The sequence below is a fragment of the Ambystoma mexicanum genome, chromosome 2q (assembly GCF_040938575.1).
Source record: "Ambystoma mexicanum isolate Mex_15411 chromosome 2q, UKY_AmexF1_1, whole genome shotgun sequence".
NCBI classification, from domain to species: domain Eukaryota; kingdom Metazoa; phylum Chordata; class Amphibia; order Caudata; family Ambystomatidae; genus Ambystoma; species Ambystoma mexicanum.
The window spans coordinates 357,821,506-357,845,179 of NC_090924.1; the positions used below are offsets into that span (position 1 = coordinate 357,821,506).

Below are 23,674 nucleotides of genomic sequence, written 5' to 3' on the forward strand. Positions count from 1 at the left end.
TGTGATGAACAGGATGTCAATGCCGTTGTCATCGAGTAGGTCGAAGATCTCTGTTGAGTGTTTTGACATGGATCTTGCGTTTATTAGATTGTAGTGGAGTTTGGAGGTGTTTTTGGTTTGGACTTTTTTGTTGATGTCTTCTGATCGGTGTTGAGGTTTCCTTCTTGGTTGATCTCTTGTTGAGGTGTAGGTTTCGCAGTGTCAGCGTCTTCGAAAGAGTTCTTCTAGGTTCTGTCTTGGGTTTTTGTTTTCATCTGGTTCATTTTCCAGGGGTTGTGGTTGTCGATTGGAAGTTCCTCTTGCTTTGGTGATGTAAGGTGTTATCACATCGGTCGTGTGTTTGTTGTTTCTATTGTTGTTCATCCTTCTTCTGCTTGTTTGTGTTGGGTTGTTTGATGTTGCTGCTTCTGACGTTGGGCTGGTCTGCTCTGGTGACCAGTTGTCAGCGAGGTATGGAGTTAAGTAGAGGGATAAGTAGAGGGATTTGTCTCTTCTCTCAGTGTTGCTTGGATTTTTGTTCCTGTCTGTGGGGGTGCGTTCTGTAGTTTTGGTTGTTTGTTGCTGTTGCGGAGTGTTTGTTCTTTCTTCTCTTTTTTTTCCCTAGGAATGGGTCTTTTGCACGGCATTGTAAGATTGTGAATTCTTTATTCCTTTTTTTTCTTATGTCCAGTTGGTTCTGCTTTGGTCTGGTTGTCTTGTGGTGTAGTACTGGGTGTGGAGGCTTGTCGGCTACCAGCTTGGGCTCTGTCTGTAGGTGGTATTTCCATCTGATGTTGACGACTCGTTCGGTCACTGTCTTGGGAGGGGAAGGGTGGTGGTAAGGGTTATATAGTTGGAGGTTGCCTGTGGCTCTCTTGGGTGTTTGTCTCCCTGAACGCGCTTCACTGCGGTGTGCTAGCTATTTGTGTTTAGGAAGGATATCTACTAGTTGAAGAGTGAGTTTGAGGGGCGCAGCTAGGATTTATGTTTTATGAGGCGTGGGCCCCGAATCGGAGGGTCGCTCCACAGTAATACACTGGTGGGTTCTGTCTCACTTTAGAGTGAGTTGGTCGGTATTACCCAAATTGTTCGAATTACCGAATTGACCAAAAGTCGAGGGTCCGAATTGACCTTTGCACAATTGACTGTATATATATATATATATATATATATATATATATATATATATATAATGGAGGGTGGAGGGGGGGTTGCTCCCCGCATATATGTAACAATTGACCTTCACAATTTAGTCAATTGTGCAAAGGTCAAGTGTAATTCGAACAATTGTAGTTCGAACAATTCGTATACAACCCGTTGGTCAGCGAAGTTTGAGAGTCCTGTATAGTGGGAGAGCCTATCAATGTAATCTAAATGGCATACAATGCAATTTGGACACAGAACCCCTGCTAGATTTGAGAGGCCTGTATCGTGGGAGAGAGGCCTATCAATGCAATCTAAATGGCACACAGTGCAATTTGGACACAGACCCCCTGCTAGATTTGAGAGACCTGTACAGTGGGAGAGAGGCCTATCAATGCAATCTAAATATCACACAATGCAATTTGGAACCCCTGCTAAATTTGAGCGACCTGTATAGTGGGAGAGAGGCCTATCAGTGCAATCTACATGGCACACAATGCAATTTGGACACAGACCCCCTGCTAGATTTGAGAGACCTGTATAGTGGGAGAGAGGCCTATCAATGCAATCTAAATATCACACAATGCAATTTGAAACCCCTGCTAGATTTGAGAGACCTGTATATTGGGAGAGAGGCCTATCATATAGTGTTGTAGGCATGCAGCCTTTTTCTTTTATATAGCTGTCTCATGGCAGGGGGTTGCCACAAAGAAGAATGGACCAGTCTGACACGTGTGCCGAGATGTATGCCAACAGAGCAAAGATTTATTAGGGATAGTTACAGGAGGGGCCAAACTCGTGACAAAGCAACTTCACAACAAGATGTCAAACCAGCAAAGTCTGTAGGGCTCGGTAAAGTCTCTGGGGTTTGTATTTCTCAATCCAAGGAGTGCTGCCTGTGATCTTCTCAATCACTCATAGTCTTTGCGGTCTGAGTATCCCACACTTCTTTTCCGGGTTTCTTTCTGTGCACCCAGGCCCTCTGCTTCTCATCGTAATCTTCAGGGAGACCCCCTCCTCGGTGTCTGGTGCACATTATCCTCTTGCACTCTATGCCTGAGCAAAGGTTGCTTTTGGGAGCAGGTGACATTTAACAAGTGCCCCAGAGTGAGCGCTAAGAAGCAGGAAATCTCACTTCCTCTCAGGTCTATCTCTGTTACTCGTCACCACCTGTTCTCAGTGTCCTGGCGCTTGTCCCAGACAGCCCATCCTGTTCTGACTCAACAATAACTCCCAATGGTCTTCTGTGTAAGCGAACCTTGTCACACCTCCTATACTGTACTCTACACCTTGCTGCTCCATATCTTCGTTGAGTCTCCAGCTGTGATGTTTCACAGTACAAACTCTTTGGGAGAAGTGTTCAAACAGGCCAGACATGCATCCCTTTTCCGAATTTCCTCTGCAGCGAATGGAATACAGCTATTGTTCTCTTTCCCTGCCTGTGATTGGAGGGATCCCCCTCCCTTGAGGTTGCTGTGGCTGTCTCTTGTACAAAACGCGGCAAGTTAGGTGCTAAGCATTCATTCTGAGGGGTAGGTAGACTGCCAAATAATTTCCCCCGTGTGTGGTTTGATGTTAGTGTTTCTCCCATTGATTTCAGTGAAGGGTGTGGCTGCCGGCGACTCTCTCCTTCATGCTTTCTGCTCTGTGTGGTAAAGAAGTGTGGTCCTCACTAGGTGCCCAGTTGCTGCATGGCAGAGGGCTGTGCGTACTACTGACATTCTGGGTAAAACATGGGAGAGGGGTGCACGTTTCCCATGACAACGAGTCTTGGGGGATGGATAGCACTTAAGTAAACTGCTTTGATCCTCATTGCCCTCCTGTTGCTGGATCCATTTATGTGTCTCCAGTTCGGATCAGTTTTCCCCTCTGTAGAAGATTGGGATTCTGGGAAATGTAGTCAAGGGTGTCGTTTGTTGGGCCAAGTCTGAATATCCTGGGATTGAATCATGTTCTCCGTTGGCCTTACTGGTCCCAGGGACTTGACTAGGGTAAGTGAGAACCAGTGCGCTTCTTCTTGGCACAATGATGAGCAGCTGTAGCAATCGGGCATGGTGATATCACTGGGATGCCAGTAGACCGGTTTGCAGTGCTGTGGGTGATGCTGCCATATGCAACTCTGTCAATCTGAAAGGCGTTCTGAGGCTGGCCGATGTCATGAGAAGGGCAACAGTAAGGCTCGGTAGGAAGGGTGTCACTGAGAGGGTCTGCGGGCATTGAGATGATTGATAATGGAGTGGAGGGGGCAGCAGTTCCAAGATAGCTTACAATGGCATTGGAAGGTGCCCAGCTGCCAGCGAGCAAGTCCTGCAATGGTAGGTTAATGGTAGTGGGCTCTTCAGGCTGGATCTGGTCCTTAATGATCTATTGCAAGCCTATTGTAGCGACCCATCCATACTTCTTTTGCATTGTCGTCGATAGTGAGTGTGCTTTGTTCCTTAAGAGGTGCAATGCTGCTGCAGAGTGCACAGTTGAGAGTACATGGTCTGCCTGAGGGATCATGGGACGTGGGGGGGAAGCTCAGCAGGTGCCAGGATTTTTTGTGCGGCCCTGAAAGTCCTTCTGGGTGGGATTGCCTTTCCTGGATTCGCTGAACATCAGCCCATCATCAGAATCCACGCTTTGTATCGCCACCCCCGGCATTTTCCCCCAGACAATGGTGGCATCCGCCATCTTCCCCCAGATAATGGTGGCATCCGCATGTTTCTTTTACATTACTTGCACCTCAGCTCATCACGGAGATCATAGGCAGGCCTGACCCTTGATCCTTGGCCCACTCTATGGTGCCATTCCACTTCCTTACGTTGCACTTCTTGCACAGCCACTCCATTGCCCAGATAGTAGGCATGCTTTCTCATACTGAGTGGCAATGGCTCATCCACGATGAAGACCAGCACTGGCAGAGGTGTTGGCACTAAAGGGGAAAAAAACTGCATGTTATTGCCATGAATATCACAATTGGGAAGACTACAGACAGTACCGTGTCCCCATACAGTTATAAGGTCTTCCAATGGCAAAACAAACGGATAATGTAATAGTTTATAACAGAAGAGACATATAATTGCAATAACTTACCCAGGCCACTCAAGAGGGCCTTGCTCTTCGATGTAGGTGCACAGATTTCTTTGGCCTTTGCGGGCACATTCTTCTTCCCTTTTCTGAAGTCTCTTCCAATTCATGGCCGGCACATCACATCCCCTCATTGGTTTAAAGGCGTAGATGAGATGTGTGTTTGGCATCGTCATTCAACTGGAGAGCCTCCTGGTCCCCATTTAGAAATCGGAACCTTCATGATGGCTATTGGCAAATGCTGGTTTCAGAATGAGAAGTTAACTAGCACTAAATATTAACTTGGCAAGCTCTCTGCCTTTAAGTGCTGCATGGACCATTTATATAGCAGCAGAAGGTGTATCATGGCAACTCCTTACTTTGTTTCTGTTTGAATTGCTACCATGCCACGACAGAGGTTTGCCTTTACAGCAACAATTCACACCCCCCAGGGAAGGTATTACAGTTCTGTGCAACCAAGCCTATTGCACCGCTTTGCAGGTTGAACGTTGGAATACAAGGTATACTACCTTGTTGTTTGTGTTGTGCCATATCTTGTGCTACCCCCAAGCTGCCTGAACAACCTTGCTTTACAAACGCTCTGCTCTTCACTGCACTGTCCATACATTTCACATGGGTCTTCCATGTGAAATGTAGCTTCTCACATCGACTCTCCCATCAAGGAGAATGGGAGAAAGTTGAGGACTACATGGGGAAGGGTTGGTAGCCCTCTTGGTCAACAGAGCCTTACAGGCATGCCCCTCTTTGTCGTCAAAGTTATCTCCTCATTCTTTGAGCATATTACCGTTCTATGTCAAAAGACCTTTTTTTATAAATTGAAATAAAAAAACGATTTTAGAAAGACCGCTCTATGACAACACAGAGCGGTCTTTCTAAATCGAACTGTCAGCCGCTGGGACGTACCCGAGTGCGAGCAGGAGCTAACAGTCACGCCAGGACCTGCAAGCGGCCACGAGGGAGAACGGGTAAGTACATGTCTGTGTTTGTGTGTGGGTTTGGTGTATGTGTTTGTGTGTGTTTTTGTGTGTGTAATGGTGGGGGGCAAACGGGCAATGTGGGAGGGGAATTCGGGGTGTGAACCCCCAGATATTTGGCAAATAGGGCAAGACTGGGTGAAGGGTGAGGGTATGAAGACATTTCCTTTTTTCTGTTTGTGTAGGCTGCCTAAAATCAGCTGAAAAATAAATCTCTCTTTTGGTTAGGCGACCTTCATAAATTGAAAGAAAATGACATAGAACTCGTATTACTGAACAACTTCACACACCAACCATTCTTGCCATTTTCTTCCTCTACCAACAGCCTGGCACACTCAAATCATTCATCCCTGATCTTTCAAGCTATCATTCTCATGGGTGCATTCAATGACCCTGACTGAATGCACTCTGGCTGGGCTTCAAAACCAACACATGCATCCTCTCCTCATCCCTAGGATCTACTCCGCCCTCTATTCTTCCATTGATGCTTCTTCAACTGAATACTCCCATTTGCACTTTCAGGTCTACTTCCCTTGTTATTCTCCCCTTTGAATCCCAATTACTAAATGCAAATTCAAGCCCGTCTCTCTGGGTCTCTCCGTAACTTAAGTTGAGTCTTTCTTCCTAATGCTGTCTCCACCCCACGCAGCTCTATATTTAGCAAACCTTTGTGAATTCCAACGTTGTACTTTCCTGTTCTGTGAGCAGAGCTATCCTCCTTGCTCTTTCACCTCCTCTTGCCCATGCCTTGGCTCAACCCTCTTTTCTATTAGCCGAGGACCACCATGCAACTACATCTGCAAAGCTGGCATATGTGAACCTGTCTATTCATTCCTCCTAAGAGAAATCCCTTCTTGCTTTCTTTACTGCCTCAACAAAGTCCAGAAACTGTACCATGCAGCCCTGGTTGCCTCTCCTCCATGTCCTCTATCTGCACCAAGGACTTTCCCTTACTGTCCAAAATAGGAGATACCCTGGCCATCATTCTCTCCCCTCTTCATTTCCTTCTCCACTCATTATTCTTTCTACTTTCACTCTCTCCCTCTGCCCCTTACTGATCAGGCACCCATGCTCTGGGCTGCCAATGCATCATGTGCCAGTGTTGTGCCTCTGTAAAAAGACACGTTATTACTGGCTGTGCCAACATAAGACTATATTTCCACTGTAAGAACTGACCATTTTGGCTGTGCACAATAATGCCACTGCTGCCACTGTCGAAAGATATTTTCATGCTTGCTTGAAGTTTTCCCATTATGAAAATGAAATCTGAAGCAAAATGCCCCCACGTTCAATGGACCATTGGGTTTGTGCAATCCACAAAAGCGCCCTCCAAGCTATCTTGCCACAATTGTTCTATCAATTTCCCGTAAATAATTTCCTGACATAACCTTAGGCTCCATAAAGCAGAGGGCCATTCTCCAGCCCCCTCTACCATCAGTGACTTTAAAAGCTTCAGAAGCTTGTTTATGCACACCACATTTAAGAGGAAATCTTTACTACAACCATAAAAAAGGAGACTAGTCTGCGCCAACTTCCCACCCAAACACACAGAACATTATTTGGGAACACTGGCCACTACTTTCAACTGAGTTTACCAGTTTCCACTTCTTGCAGTTAAAAAATTGACTAAAAAGATCAGTTTCTTCACCTAAAATATCCCCCAAACAAGATTCTTCTGAACCAGGGTACCCTATTGGCCCATCCAGCAGCGGTTGAAAGCTTCCGCTGCGTGATATGGCTTGTAGGCAGATATGCCAAGAAGATAAGCTTCTAATCTGGAGCTATGGCCTGGCAATTGAAAAGCTTCATTGACTGTCCAAGTCGGTTATCTTGTGTGTTGAATGTCACCATGGGCTTTGATAAATCAGTTGAAAATCCGGAACAGTCGATGTGTGTGTTTTCAAGCACAGGTAATGCATCAGATGTCAGAATGTGATGGTTCCTTTAGTATGCAAAATAAGGTTCAGCACCATCGCTAAAGGGATTGCTTAGTGGGGTGTGGATACAGCCTACAAAGAGCCCTAGCAAAGAAATATGGAACCAGATCTTGCATTCATAGAAGAACAGTGGATGTACTTACTGTATGAGCATGCATACATTGAGGGCCTATATCATAGATTTGAATGGGCACCCTTTGCTTATGTGAATACCATATATGAACCCTCTTCAGCATGATTTTTGAGTCTTCCTTATATGCTTCCGAAGCCGATGTCCGTAAAATGTGTGTCCTATTCGGATTTCTAGAATTGCTTCAAATCCTCTAAATTTGACTGTATTTCACTAAAAGAACTCGCATTTTGACTGTGCAAAATAATAACAGAAATACCACAGGGTTTGAACTAGTCGACCAATACAAAGATGACGGAGTACACAAATAGTTTGAGCTCGTTTTACAGTTCCCAAGCTTATTTTCTTTTATTTAAGCAAATATGCTGTATCAAAAAATATATTAAACAATTCATATAACTCTATGGCCCATGCTCCTAATTCATTCGTTCACATTTATACTTTCCTCGTCAGTCTCTCATTCTACACTTCATTCTTTGAAAAAATGGTCTCTATATAAAAAACAGTAAAAACATCTGTTATCTCTAAATGTGTTTACAATTCATTGTGAAAACATCCCCACCAATTTGGGGTATCACACAAGTCTGTGTTCCGTTATTCCCACAGTTCTCATGTCGACACGTGTTTCAGTTGCTCTCTGCGAGCATCATCATTAATACTCTCTCTGTACGGCAACCTTCTTCAGGACAAAACAACCCATTTTTCAGGCACATATATTGACATGGGCCACACCATCTCCTATCCGATGGGGTCAGGAGGGACGGTTGGAATCTGGAGGCAAATTGTCCTCTGGTTCAGGGTAGCAACAGCCACAGATTCCAAAGTGGATTTGTGGGAGACGTGATGTTCGATGGACAAAATGTGTGTAAAGAAGGCTTATAATTCCAAAGCTACCCTTCTTTCATCACCTTCCTTCTGGTTCATGAATCTGATTATCGCCGTCTCCGATTTTTCTTTCCTGCCTGCACCACAGCAACGCGCAATGCAGCCGGCGGGGTCGCGGATACCGTCAACGCGAATCCGTGCAAAATACTGCCAGCATTTCCACTGTAAGAACATTTTGTAATGCTTGCTTTGCCAATATATGCCACCAATGTCATGCAGCAAGTCTTGTACTTGTGCTAGGTACAATTGTTGAAACACACTTGATGGTATTCATAGCTGGTTCCCAGAAAAGGTGGGGAAATTAAGAGCTATGTAATCCCTTAAGAACTGCATCTGGTTCTCTCCCCAGAATGCACATGTGCTAACTTCACGATCGTACTTTGTGCTAAGGTTATTATCAGTGTTTCTACTTTCAGCACTTTAGCGCAGTACATTTATAGCCAGTTCTGTAGACCAGTCTGCAACATCAGTATGAATATCACGCATACTGAAGTTCGCTGCACAAAAATGACAACTATAACCCCAACATTGAATTAAATACTACTTTCAATATGATGGTCTTGCGCAATGTAAGGCGATGGGGTGGGTCAGGATAATGTGATACGATGCCTTTATACCATCACAAAGTCATAGACAGAGTAAGATGATGCTGGATCCCTGGGTCCGTCTTACCTGCAAATCGAATGAATGCAAGGGGGACTTCATATATAGGGTCGTCTTTCATGCTCAGCTCCTTGATTAGACTGTGCTTCCTTAATGGGAGGGCTAATTACCAAGAGACCGCCAGTAATTTAAAACCTACTATCTCCAACAAATGTGAAACCTGCACCACTGGCCCTACCATGAACTGTGAGAACCCAGTCTAGGACTATGCATCATAGCTAGGTAGAGCTATTCGAAACCCTACACCGTATGTCACTGCACAATTGGCTTGCACTATGAAGAACCAGAATCACCTTTAGACTTTTATTTAATGAGTCCTGCTCATGTAAATACTTTCAGATATTAGACTGAGACAGAAGGATAATTTGATATTATTGTGTCACCACCAACAGGATTCTTTTAAGCCCTGCTGACTGAATGTACTCCTTTTAAAAGCCACAGCGTTTAGCTCTGCCACAGCCTTTTTAGGCATGCTCCTTTGTCTGTCACAATATTGTTAACTCCTAGGTAGGGTGACCAGATATCCCGCTTTTGCTGGGAATGTGTGGGTATTTGCATCTCCATTTGGGGATTGGGTGGATACCATCCTGGTTTTTGGCCGGATATCATGATTTTTCCGTCGGTTTGTCAAAAGCCGGGATGGTATTCACCCAATCCCAAAATCCCGAATGGGGTTTTTTAACTTAAAATAGCCTCGGGACCCCGGGCGCTGCAACATGACACGTGACCGACCACCCACATAGAAGTACGACCACAGTTTCACTGCTCAAGCTGTAATTCTAAATCTATGTCAGTGGCCTGTCCCGTTTTTTTATTTTAAAAAATCTGGTCACCCTTCTCCTAGGCCCTTAATAAGGAGCAACTAATGATGATGTGAACAATTATTAAGGAGAACATACTTAACTGATATTCTGTCTCCGCAACAAAGCACATGTCATTTTTGGCACGTGAAGGCCCCCCATTTTGATCCTAATGTGCTGAGCTCAGAGACACTTTGCCTGCTAATCTTGTTGTAAGTCGTTTCTTTTCGTTGGCAATGGACATCATGTTCAGATTATATTAGAGATGTTTTCTTGTTTTGGCTGGCAACTGTATGAATTAGAATAAATTATTTGTTTGTACAAAGTCTACAATGATTTTTTGGGTCATGATGAAGGTGTTGCAAAAAATGTATATTTGCTGAAGCGTGAACATTGACCGTCATTGTCTATAATTATAAGCTCGCATGGATGTGAGAGAAATATGTGTTACTGTATATTCTGTTACAAACATGTTTTCATATTTGTGATGTGTCTTTGTAAATATTGCCATTATGCACTGAAATGTATTTACCGGTTTGTCATTTTTCTGTCCCTTTTGTATGTTATGTACCACAGTAAATTATCCTCTTGTTTTTATTTTTAACTTTTATTTATTCAGTTTTAACTTGCAGTGCATGGTTTCTCTGGACAACAAAACCGCCCACGTATAGTCATAAACAATCATATTGCAAAACAACATAATAGACATCCTTATACCATTCATGGCAATGCATTCCCCCGCACCCCCAAACAGACACGACCCCTCCAGCTCCCCCCACTATGTGGACCCTTGCTAGGGTAGTTTTCCTAAAGTCCTATTGGTAGTAAGACTTTAGTACACTATTCCAGTGGTTTGTAGATCTCCAACTCTTAGTATCAGTCTGTACTAACTCATGACCTTGGTAGAGTGGCAGAGCAGTCAGGCTTATCTTAAACAGATGATGTGAGCTGTATGTAGTGTATGGAAGGCATCGTATCACAAGTATTGACACTGACACAATGGATACAATTTGTAAAACCTTTATGGAAAATGTTGGGTTTGGAGAAACTCCTATTTTGCCCTGTAACTCAGATGGGTGTAGTCTCGACCATCAAACGAGAAACAAAACAGTCCTGGTGAAGTCTGTCAAATCAAAATGGCCTATGCTAACAAAAACCTAATGCCTGCTCTATCTCTTGTACAAAAGTGTAAAAAGGAGAAATGTATGTAAAAGGAAAAATTCAGTGTTCAAATGTTCTGGCTGAACCAGCTCTCCTCCCCACTTTAGGCCTCACAGGGTAAGGCGATCCTCATAGGCAGGATGACGCACTTTGGCTCGGTTTCTAACACAGTACACAGTTCAAAAGCCGTGGATCGAGGCTTCACGTGAACGTTTTTCTCTTACTTCAAAATGTTTGTTTCAACCTAAACGTTCACAAAGCCGGGCTCAGAACTTTCACCACACAGTTCTCGTAGGTCCCCTCTGCTGGGATCAGACCTCTCACAATAAAGTTCAACAAAAAGTTGCAAGGGGGGGGGCCCCTTCCCCAAGCTTAGTATACTTAGGGTCTCCCTCAATCGGGCTCGGACCCTTTTGGATGTCGAAGTCTTTCGAATGTGTGTGGTTTTCTTGAGACCACCGCAGGACCACTTCGACTCAGCGTTCACTATATTACTTTCACTCTTGCCATTTATTCGCCTTTTTGCTTCAAACAATGTAACCTTTCACAGAGACCATGGAATGGGCTACTTCCCTTCAACGGACCACTCTACTTAGTATCGATGATATTGCAGCTGCATTTTACTTTAGAGTTCATTCACAGGTCTGCCTTTCTTCGCGTCTTATCCATACGCCCCGTGCGGCCTTCCCTTGTGATATGATTTTGATACTTCATTCACTTTAACACACACCAGTCTTTCAGGTTGCTTGCCAACTCACTGACTGTGTGTGCTTCTTTCTTGTTTTCCCCTCCCCAACGCTGCGGTTCACCCGTGAGGGTCACTGGCATCCTTCAAACTCAATGCAATCTTCACTTGTAGGATCTGGCCTCCTCCGCGTGTCTTTTGTGGTCTGTCGGAGGCAATAACCTCCAGTAGGGAAGCCTTGGGGTTTTCGGCCCGCTGCTCTAGTCCCTCGTTCCTTTGCTCTGCTTCAGTAGGTGCGCCTTCGTCCCGGAAGTTCTGCTTGTTCTCGTGTTCCTCCTTGCTCAGAGTGTCTTTAGGTGTTGCCTTTTATACGTGTGAGGAGAGCTAACTGGTATCAGGTGTATGCACTTAGGGTATGGCCCCAAAGTGTATTTCAAACAGAGTTATGTCCCCACAGTGTATTTGAAATGGAGTTTCGCCATGGTTCTGTAGGAGAACCCTGAGTGTCTCCCTGAAAGTCTGTGTCTATGACGCCTGCCGGGACATCTAGAGCAAACTTCGAGGCCAGGCCAGATTTTTGGGCCCATCTTATATAACAACCCGGAGGGGGTATTAGGAGTAAGTCTGTGGGAATCATCCCTCTTTCCCCTGGAGGGATAGTGGCTTCTCTGATGCTACAAATGTCAAAGCCTATAGATTATGTTGTGGCGATAGAGGGGTTTGATGCTCTGTGACTACGTTTATGGAATTTTAGGGTCCCCCAATATGTCTCAATTAAGTTGTATCACACTTCTGACACCATATGTAGGGAAGGCATGGTATCACAGGTATTGACACTGACACAATGGATACAATTTGTAAAACCTTTATTGAAAATGTTGGGGTTGGAGAAACTCCTATTTTGCCCTATGGCTAAGGTAGGAGTAGTCTCAACCATTAAACGATAAACAAAACAGTCCTAGTGAAGTCGGTCAAATCAAAATGGCCTTTGCTAACAAAAACCTAATGCCTAACTTATCTGTTATACAAAGCGTAAAAAAGGAAAAATGTTTGCAAAAGGAAAATTCAGTAGTGTTCAAATGTTCTGGCTGAACCAGCTCTCCTCCCCATGTTAGGCCTCATGGGGTAAGGCGAACCTTGTAGGCAGGATGACACACTCTGGCTTGGTTTCTAACACAGTACACAGTTCAAAAGCCATGGATCGAAGCTTGCCTGGCCTTCCACGTTAAAGTCTTCTTCTCTTCAAAATGTATGTTTCAACCAAAACATTCACAAAGGTCCCCCTCTGCCGGGCTCAGACCTTTCACCACACAGTTCTCATAGGTCCCCCTCTGCTGGGCTCAGACCTCTGACGATAAAGTTCAACAAAATGTTGCAAGGGGGGGCTCCCTTCCCCAAGCTTAGTATACTTTGGGTCTCTCTCAATCGGGCTCGAACCCCTTTCGGATGTCGAAGTCTTTCGACTGTGCGTGGTTTTCTTGCAGACCACCGCAGGACCACTTCAACTCCACATTCATTATATTACTTTCACTCTTGCTTTTTTATTCACCTTTTTGCTTCAAACAATGTACCTTTCACTGAGACTTTCGAATGGGCTACTTACTTTCACCGGACCACTCCATTACTTATGATCGCTGATCTTGCAGCTGCATTTTACTTTAACGTTCATTCACGTGTCTGCCTTTCTTCGCATCTCATCCACACGCGTGCAGCCTTCACTTGTGTTATGATTTTGCTACTTCATTCACTTTAACACACACCGGTCTTTCAGGTCGCTTGCCAACTCACCGGCTGTGTGTGCTTTTATCTTGTTTTGTGGTTTCCAATTTTCGAGTCAAGGTTAGCACCACAGGCTTGGCCTTAGCTCCCCAACTTTGCCGTTGACCCAGGAGGGTCGCTGGCATCCTTGAAATAACAATGCAATCTTCACTTGTAGGATCTGGCCTTCTCCACGCGTCTTTCGCGGTCTGTCGGAGGCAACAACCTCCAGTAGGGATGTCTTGGGGTTGTTGGCCCACTGCTCTCGTCCCTTGGTCCGTTGCACTGCTCCAGTAGGTGTGTCTTTGTCCCAGAAGTTCTGCTCGTTCTTGTGTTCCGCCTTTCTCAGAGTGTGTCTTTAGGTGTTGCCTTTTATTCGTGTGAGGTATCAGGTGTATGCAATCGGGGTAAAGTGCATGACTTTGCCTGACCCAATTAACGGTACATGTCCAGTACGATGTGAGAGATTTAGTCTGGTTACTTTTAGTCACCCTCTTCCTCTGCCCAGTGTTTGTGTAAAAAGAAAGGGAGTTGGGACTTCAGTAAATCCAAAAAAATAGGATGGGGTAGATGAACAAAAGAGGGGGGAATACTGCATCTCACCATCGGCTATCTCACCCTCACTCCCTGAAGATCCCTCACCCAGGCCTCTTGCACCGGTCTGCCCCCAGGGTCTGGATCCAAAGGCGATGGCCGTGCCCTAGCCACATGCGAGAGATCGATCCCTGGGGACTAGCGGGTGAGATACACTCTGGTTTCTCACAGTAAGTACACTGAACCTTGGCTAGACATGCACATCAAAGAAACTCTTACACTTATAATTTATATAAAATTATATATTTACTATATATACACCAGAATCACTTTAAATACTTTAGACCTGTACTCTAGAACACTTAGAAAAATACTTGATAATACACTTCAAAGGACACATTCATTTTTGTGTTTGTTCGCGGTTACATTTGTAGTAGCGTTAGAAGGGGAAAAGACAATGTTATCGTATATTACGCGCACCTGCGGTTTTTAACAGTTCATACAGTAATACATTTACTCTGTAAACACATAGTAAAGTCACTTTAAGGGTGGAAATGGTGAGTGTAACATTAGCTTGGTTCAAGATTCTAGAGAGGGTTTCTTCGCACAGCAAGTCGTTTAAGTCCAAAAACACAACGCTAGCTAAAGGCAGTTCGGAGAGGGCACAAAGTCATGACAAGCAGCAGAATATGAAGAGTTCCAGAGGATTTCTTCCAGTCTCTAGTGTTATAGAAGCAGCAAGTTATCAACTAACAATGGAGGCCTGTAAAAGGGCTCAAAGGGACACAAGCAGCGGCTTGAGTCGGAGATAAAATGCGGTGACCCTGGACACCTCTAGGTGCACTCAACGCTCTGGAGTGACGTATTGGAATCAGCTAAGCAATACCCTTTTCCCCACAGTACCTTAGGTTTGAAGAAAATGTTTGTGCTGAATACTCCACGATGTTGCAGCTCTGGATCCGACCTCTGGATCCTTGGTCTGATGACTGAAGGCAGGACAATGGACGGTGGTATATCTCGGCAGCAATCTCGAGGGAGGACGTGTGGAACAACTTTCAGCAACTTTTTGTTGGTTCACTCTGCGGTTTTGGTGTCTTTTCTGCAGCACCAACAAAGGGCATGGATCGTCCGATCTGTGTTCTTCGCTTCCTGCAGTCCTACACTCTAGTGAGGGGGTATGGGTGCGTTGGATCAGATCTCTGGAGTGTCCTTACGGTTTCAGCAAAGATTTGGACGGATTCAGCCTTTCCATGATGATGCACTCGAAATGGGCAGTAGGTCTTCTGGTATTGGGGTTCTGCAGCTCTGGAAACTCCTATGATCTCGGGAAATGGCTCAATTCAAAGTTTGTCTTGGCACTGGTTGTTCCCACCAGCCAAAGGGAAGGAGTCATCGTCTTCAGAGCTCCTCTGTTGCACAGAAAACGGGGTCAGGACAGCAGTGGTCACTTCACGGTGTTGCAAAGGGTCTGCAGGCATCTCTGGTCATCGTCTTCTTCGGTTACTTCAGCTTCCAGTGGTCGACTTGCTTTTCACTCCAAAAGCCTCACCTTTTATACAGTCCCAGCACACACTCCTCTGCAATCTCTCTCAGCATTTTACAGAAAGGGGCGTTTGGCTGTCCAATCAGGACAGAGAGACCCCTTGTGGGAGCTGTTCCTATTCAGGCCCTCTGGCAGACAAAGGACAGGGGGGGTGGAAGACTCCTTCTCCATTTCCTGCCTGCCCAGACACTCTAGAGCCTAGGCGGGGATGCCCAAGGATTCCGTCAAAGGCAAAACACACACACACACACACTGACCGCCTCCTCCCATACTGGTAGGAGAAGTGCTAACAAAGCACAACCACGCTAGTAATGGCAAAAAAAGAAGGGAGGCCCCAGGTTGGTACTTGGGTGGCTCTATTGTGCACTACCGAGGCTATGGACATAGTCTGCAATACAAGAATTACACAATAGTTGGTAGAACATGTCCACTGCCACCAGCCATAACCAGGAGATTGTCTATGTAACTAAAAGGTTGCATGAGTAGAGAGAAGGGGGATACTAGGATTCCCTTTGGCACTCCACTGAAGGGTGTGTGATGCGCCAATCTCTCAGACTATAGAGTTTTGGGAGCGATATTAAGTATCGCTCTATCCTTAAGAAGTGTAGTTACTCGAGGATATCGAAGAATAATCTTAAGGGGGGGTGCTAAGGGTCCCAAGCAACACTGCTCATAAGGAGCTGTGTGCTGCAGTAGTAAAACACACATGTCTTTAAGAGCTATAGAGCAGACAGACTTCATATTACAGGTAGAATACAAAGAATAGAGTTCCAAAAGGCAGAGCCCACAAGAATGAATGGGTGGAAAAAGGTTCCACTCATTCAGGATTGAAAGATAAAGGTCCAGAAGTCCAGCAACAAGAGCTGGGGGTCACACTAGGAGAGGGGATGAAGAACAAACATGATAAATCTCCCTAACACCCCTCACCCAACCTTTGTACTGACAGTTACTACTCATCAGGAACTCTTAATCCAACCCGAGCCTCTGACTTCTAGAAACCAGACCAATAAGTCATACATACCCAACTCAGCTCTCCTCCTCTGCCCAAACTGTAGCGTAGGGCCCCGCCCCTACATCTCCCCAGCGCACCTCCTACGGTGGCCTCAGGTCTGAGCGGGCCTCAATCGCGTCCCATACTTTGTGCCAGACACTGTAATGCATGGCGCCATCCCCCCAGGAGGCCCATAGAGGACACCACATCCCTGACCCACCTACACATTTCTCTGCACCAGGCACCCATTTTAGGGTCACTCGCTTTAGCATTATAGGACCTAAAGATATCACTCTGCTTGGTGCCTTACCGTGTTTCCCTTTCCTGGAAGGCCAAAGCCCCAGAAGACACTGCTTCACACTCTGCTGAATTCATAAGCTCATCAGCTGAAAAGGTTCCTCCAGAATTGCGACCCAGAATCCCGTAAGTAGGTCGCACCCCCACCACATATGCAGGTATGACCCTATAACCTTCTTACACTTCCAACACATTTGGATCAGCACCCAGGGTCATCTTGGTTACCATTACCGGAGTAATATATGCATCCCTCACCACCTTGCGCTGGATCCATTGGAACCGGACATTCCTAGATACCTGCTTCATTTCGCAGTGGCACTCTACTCTATTCCCAATCAGTAAGCTGTTCCCCAATATACCCCTCCCATTTTAGCCGTAGGGCCCCTGCTCCCACATCTTGTGCAGGTCTGTCCGCTGCATAGAGTTCTGAGACATTACTTCCCCCGACAGCCAATTGTATTAAGCACCACATTTATCCCATGGATCCAGGGCTTCTCCGGAAAGCCCTCTCATGTTGCCCTAACCCTTGCCATCAGAGCAGTGATCTCCAGGAAGTTAAGGTGGACTGTTAGGTGTGCGACCCCAGTTTCCTGAAACATGATGGCTCTGTCATCCATATAAATGTCTCACAGCAGTCCCCCTTACCTCACTCACCCTATACTATTCCCCTCCCTTAGCCTTAAATATGTGCTCCAGCCACCTGCAGGTTAGTAGCATCTCCAGCATGAATGGCATCTTCTGCCCCAGGAGCTTTGTTGCCTGCCACCAGATCCAGATGATTGAATTTACAGGGGTCAAAGGCTGGCGTAGCTCCTTCATCCTCCTGCCAAGGAGCTCCAACAGCACCTTTGGAGCAGATTCCACTGCAATCCAATCTGTAAACCGCTCCAGATGTGGTACAATAACCCAGTCCACCATATGCTGGAGCACAGATTGCCCGGTAGTAAGCTCTAAGATCAGGGGCCCCAATCGTCCCTTTCCCTGCCGGCAATTACAAGTGACAAAAGCAATCTTCAGTGAACCCCCCCCCTTCCATAATAATTTGGACAGTGTCCTTTGAAGTGCCCGGAAACATGATGCTGGTATTGGCATGTGCATCACCTGAAATATGAATAACAACTTTGGCAACACAATCATCTGAAGAGTGGGAACCTCTCCCAGAATGCCACCAACTTGTCGAAGGCATCTACTGCCTGTGCCAGATCACTCTGATACACCCACTCCCAATTCACACTGACCCTGAAGCCCAGGTACCTGAACCTTCCTTCTGGAATCTCCATCTGCAGGTGCATAAATTCACCCCCCCACCTCCGCTGGCACTACATTTATTGCTGACTTGGTGTTATTTATCACCAGCCTCGAGAGTGTCCCACATTCCCCCACGGTTACCACAGCCCACTCCAGGTGTGTATCTGGATCCTGCACATACAGGAGTACGTCGTCCGCATATAGGGAGATACAGTGCTACACCCCACACCTCTGCAGTTCCAATAGACTGGCACCAGTGGTTCAATGACCCGTGCAAAAATCAGCAGGGACAACAAGCACTTCTGTCTCTGCCTCGCCGGCCATGAACTCGAGATGGCCCTATTAACCTGTAGCCTAGGCGTCAAGCACACATACAAAAGCCGGACCCAATCCATAAACTGGACCCCCAACGCCCATCTTTCCCATTGCCATCCACTGGAATTTTCAATCCACTGAGTCGAATGCCTTATGAGACTCCAGGCTGGCTACAGGCAGCTTTTCAGAAGCATTCCTAGATTTGTCCAGGATCAGGAACAGCCTTCTGAGATTCTGCATAGTGCTTCTTCCAGGTATAAATGCTGTCTTGTCTGGGTGGACCAAGCTCAGCATCACTGAATTCAGTTGACCAGCTAATAGTTTTCACAGGATTTTGACATCCACATGGATCATGGACAGGGGGCTGTATGAGGTGCATTGCCTACTGTTTCTAACTTACTTAGGGAGGACAACCACCAGGGCTTCCAACAAAGATCCTGGGAGGCTGTCATGCTCCTTAGCCTCCAGGAAGACCTCCCATAATTTGGGGACCAGAAGTTCCTCAGAGGCTTTATACACCTCTAGCGTAATCCCATCTACCCGCAGAGATTTGCCAGAACACACACCCTCAATAGCCTGCTCCACATCATGTGCCTTCACAGCCACCCCCACTTGTTCCCTCTGCTCCTCCAACAGCCCGTTGAGATCCTCCTCCTCAACAACAAAGCCGCCTGTTTCGTGTCAAACCCACCCTTCTATGCATATAGGCTGGTGTAAAACTTCTGAAACGCGCCACTGATACCATCACAATCCATGATCAGCTCTCCTTGCCATTCCACACCACCTCACACATACACTGCCCACCCTCTCTTGACCAGCCATGCTAAACGCCTGCCTGCCTTATCCCCCTCTGAGTGCTGCCTACCTACATACCCGGAATACTCATGGGCACTCCCTAGACCCCTGCAGTTTGTTTGTGGTATCTGCCAGTGCCTAATGTGCAGTCTTCCCCCCAGCTAGATCTTTTTCTAGGGACTCCACCATCAACTCAAAACCTAGCACCTGAGTCGACCAGACTCTGCGTACCCCAACCTGTTGAAATGCAGACCCCCCCAAGATACAACTTCAGGACTTTCCACTCAGTGGCTCTATTCGCAGTGGAGACCCAATTGCCATCGAGAAATTGTAGAATCTGATCCTCTAGCGAGGATCGAAAAGCAACATCCAACAGCATTCTGTTATGAAATCTCCAACTGGGGTGGGTGGCCTGATATCCCAGGAGCAATGGTACGTGGTCTGAGAGTCCTATCCAGGATATCCGCACTTGCAACCAACTCGACCTCCTACACCGCTACAAATGCATAATCAATGCGCAAATAGGTGACACGCACTGCCGAGTAGTAGGGGTAGCTGTGCTCCTTGCAATGTCGTGCCTGCCACACATTCTGCAGGCACAAATCATTTACAATTTTGGACAAGGTCTTAGACGCTGCACCCCACACCCCCGGGTGCTATCTGCCCTTCGATCTTACCCCTGCTTTTCCCAGACCATAAGCATCAAAGTGAGACTCCCAGGGAACCGCCACATCCACTTTATGCCCGATTAAAGAAGAGAATGCACCTTACTCCGCTTCACCACATTATTGAGCCCCAACTAATTACGTTCAAAGCAGCCATGGGCCAATCCACCATTTACTAAAGCCCTCCTCCCAAAAGATGTGAACATTGTCAAACACCATGTTTATAGAAAAAGAACTAGCAATAAACATAAACCACTTATGCACATTCCCTCCTCTCACCCCGCGCCCACATCCACCAATTCTGGACACCGTCCAATTCCCCCCCACCCTTCCCCTCCACCAAAAGCAACAACATACCCATCCTGAAGTAAATCTCAAACAAAGGTTCCACCCCTGAGTGTCAATCACATTGATAGTGTTTGATATAACATGACTTACCCAGTAATCACCTTTTTGTGGTTTGTACCTGCTTAGAATCCTATTCTCTCCCATTCGCCCCTCTTGGGAGAGAAGGCGCAGTGCAACAATACAATCAAATATGTACACACGACAGGTCCTTAAATCAAACTGAGTATGTCGACTCAAAGCCCCCTTTTTGAATTTGAAAAACAAAACTGAATGGTCTGCAACAACCACTAGATGGAGCCCTATCCCAGTCATGTGATTGTGTGATTCTAAGCAGCTACAAGCCACAGAAAGTATTTTGGTAATCATGAGTTCTTCGGTTATGAGTATAGCACTTAAGAATCACACTAAGTATCATCTGTGGACGTGCCCCTCAGAAGGAGACCGTATACACAGTTTGTGAAATTTGGACTGGAAAGCAAGGGGGGAAAGGGTTAGAGGAATTCGGGATTGACAGAGTTACAAATCAGGCATGCCCGTGAGCTAGAGAACTGGTGTGACTGTAGTTGAGGTAGCAGGGCCTGAGAGAGCACGGTGGTACACCGTCTAAGATTCAGTGGTTGGTTGTTAAGCACACTGATGATCTATGGTGTCTGCCGGGTTGATGTGCCAGCAAAAAGTAGGCAGACCCCATAGGGATCCACTGTAAACGTTGCCCGTCATGCACACGTGACAGGCAGAGTTTTCTTCATTTGCACGCCGGTATGCAAAGGTGCAGGACAAAAGACAGCATACACACTTTTACACTGCCTATTGCCCTGCACTTAACCATGCAAATTACCTTTTTGTAGGCCGGACACGATTACGTTGAAGTGTTAGCGTAACAGGTCCCTGCTGTGAAATAGACAGGGACTCGAAAATGAGCTCCCGAGTGACCTGCATCATCTCTATGCATTGCCCTCAGATCTGAGGACAAAAGGTGGGAGTTGAAAGGATGGTCCGGTGCATGATAGTGAGAGGGGGTCAGCAATGAGGCATCTTTTAATGTTAAAACAATTGTGAAAAAGCATTCCTTTTGTTGAAATAAGTGGCAATCTCCCTGCCAAAAAGGGAGAGTTGGCAAGCACACTTAGGGTGGCAAAGAGACCCGCTCCTGCTTCCAATTTTTCAGCCCAACCCACTGAGGTTGCAGAGCACCTGCAGGTAGCATCCACTGAATTACATATTGAAGAAAAAACGGGATTGGGCCCTAGAAGTGGAACCGTCCTTTGCTATGCTCCGTCTATTTGTGTGCTGTTCTTAATAGTAATGCAAGGTCACAGGTTGTTTTTGAGGTGAAGCCCACACCTCCTTGTTTGATTGGATAGGGGGGGTTATCCTGGCTACCTCACAGTTTTGAATTGTTGAAAATGTAGATTTTCCACACTCTTTGCATTTAGTGGCAAGTGCAGGTTTTATTCATCAATTAGGGTGTGGACTCATGGTCCCAATTGTGGTCAGCCGACATGTGTTTCGACCTTGTGGGTCTTTATCAAGGCTAATTGGTTCTATGCGCTGGGCTGTTGCATCCTCTGTCTGTTGTTTAGCTAATTTTGTCCGACCTCTACTTGGCAGGGATTGTGGGAGTGCAGCAATAAAATAGGCAGTATTAGCAGAGTAATCTAGTCGAGCAGTGAGACTGAACAACTGATACCTGGATAAACCCTCCATGCACCTCAAAGAAGAGGATGGACCAGAAGCAAAGTGAATGTGTACCTCCTCTCAATAAGAAAGTCTTCTCTGCATCCGACTTGAGAGTTGCTCTTTTTGTGTTGGAGGCATAAGACGTTTGAGCCCATGGCCACCAGGTGCCCTAAATTGGTGAACCACGGGCGGTTTCTCTTTTTCGGTTTCACTTTGTTCAAAGGATTATCAAACCACTGGCTCGTCCTTCCTGCGATTCCTCAATTGTTTTACATACGGGCAAGTGTATTCTTATGAACCCTCATAAGGCCCTGTCTGATTTTTGTGTCAGTAATGAGATGATAGCCTTTCTACGTTTCTAATCTGCAAGGATGACTTTCCTCCAAGGACTACTCAACACCATGAATGAGGCTGAGTTCTAGGCATTTTATTTCTCTATGCAGGTGAGACAATCCTCAGTATGGCACATGATAAAGTTAGCATATATCGCTGGCACATCTGCTTGCTTCTCCAGTCAACTGACTCTCCCGGGGACACGCCAATAGCACATGCACACGTCATACCTTGATAGTCTCATTCCAGATCATCACACATCCTCTTACACTTGACCTACGACACTACACAATGATTAAACTACACTCTCTTCACATAGCCATGCTCAAACTGTAGACAACAGTGAACAATAATAAAGCAAACGGTGATAGAACCACAACAAAAGGCTGTACAAACAACAAACCAAATCACCATCACCTCTCCTCCTACGAATGTACCATTCTACATTGCCAAAGATCAGACGGTGCACGTTATCTATACTAACCATAGATACCCACAAAACTGGACAGTGGCAACAAAAGAGGAATTGTAGTCATGGACGCTCATGAAGGGAAACCCTTATCTAATACTCGTTCCCCCATCACCACGTGCCCTGGTGCAGCTAATCACCATATGCTCCAAGGGATCTCTGTGATTATTCAGAACAAAAAGTACGGAAGCCAAAAATGGCAAATTTATTATTCTCTTCTCAGTTTTATGCGGTGGGGAGGCCCCGCACTGCTCCCACATACTCCGCTTACATAATTGACTACCCTAACACACCCCCCCCCCATGTGATTGCTGCGGAATCCAAAAAATTAGGTTCAGCATTTTTCGCATTCAGTATTTTCGTCCACTAAGTAACTGACTGATCCTGGCTCCAAGTATGCTTCTATTGCAGGCAGTGCAAGCGCATGCAGAAAACTGGTGCGCGTGCGCCCTGTATCTTCTGGAATATGCTCTGATATCTCATACTCCAGTGTGGTGGCACCACCAGCGCTTGCAATAGCCATAACTTCGGATATGCCATTTATAATAATGAGAAGACAGCAACTGTAACAAAACACATCGGATGCATTGCATATCACCTGCACCCCCAGGGATACATTGAGAGCACACCCATGCACCCTTCAAAACCACGCCATTTAATGTGTATAATCATCTAAGACCACCCCCGCCCCTCAACCCCCTGTCGTATATCAAGCACACATCCTTGCACCCCCAAACTCTGCCAGGAAACAAGACATTCTTAAAGTGTCATGATGCATAGAATAGGATCTTGTGCAGGTTATGCTTCCAGTGCAGACCCACATAATATTGCTCTTTGAGGCCCATCGCAGAACTCCATGAAACAAGATCCTGTCCAACCGAACTAAACATGCAGATACCAACTAGGAATGCACAAACTCCCTGGGAACTAGGTCCACCCTGGAAATACCCCGACTCCTCGCTTGGCAATCCAGAATGTGAGGTGGACAACGGAAAACAAAACTTCTCTTCCATATAACGACATTCTAATCCAAATCATGGAATAGAATATTCTCATCAGCACCATTATGTAAATGTACACTTCGGCCCTCATTCTGACTCAGGCGTTAAGGGGTTTACGGCGCCGTAAACGGCGCCGACCCTTAACGCCTGATTACAAGGTTCCCTTTGCGGGATGGCTTTTAACGGCTGCTTTTTTGCAGCCGTTAAAATCCATGCCGCAAAGGGACCTTGGCGATAATTACGGCACCGTAATTTACGGTGCCGTAATTAT

The 23,674-nt window shown here is 46.0% G+C and overlaps 1 protein-coding gene across 3 annotated transcripts in view; it reads right to left on the minus strand.

The window, feature by feature from the left end:
* Positions 1-23,674, minus strand: part of LOC138569416 (mucin-2-like) — a 698,070-nt gene that overhangs the window by 225,924 nt on the left and 448,472 nt on the right. Inside the window, exon 10 of one of the 3 annotated variants that reach the window (XM_069647378.1) lies at positions 1,861-4,036. The exons of the other annotated variants lie outside the window; for them this stretch is intronic. Coding sequence (XP_069503479.1) covers positions 3,977-4,036 — 60 coding nt within the window. The 3' untranslated portion in view covers positions 1,861-3,976. Of the gene's footprint in view, positions 1-1,860; positions 4,037-23,674 lie in introns of those variants that run through there. 3 annotated transcript variants of the gene reach the window in all.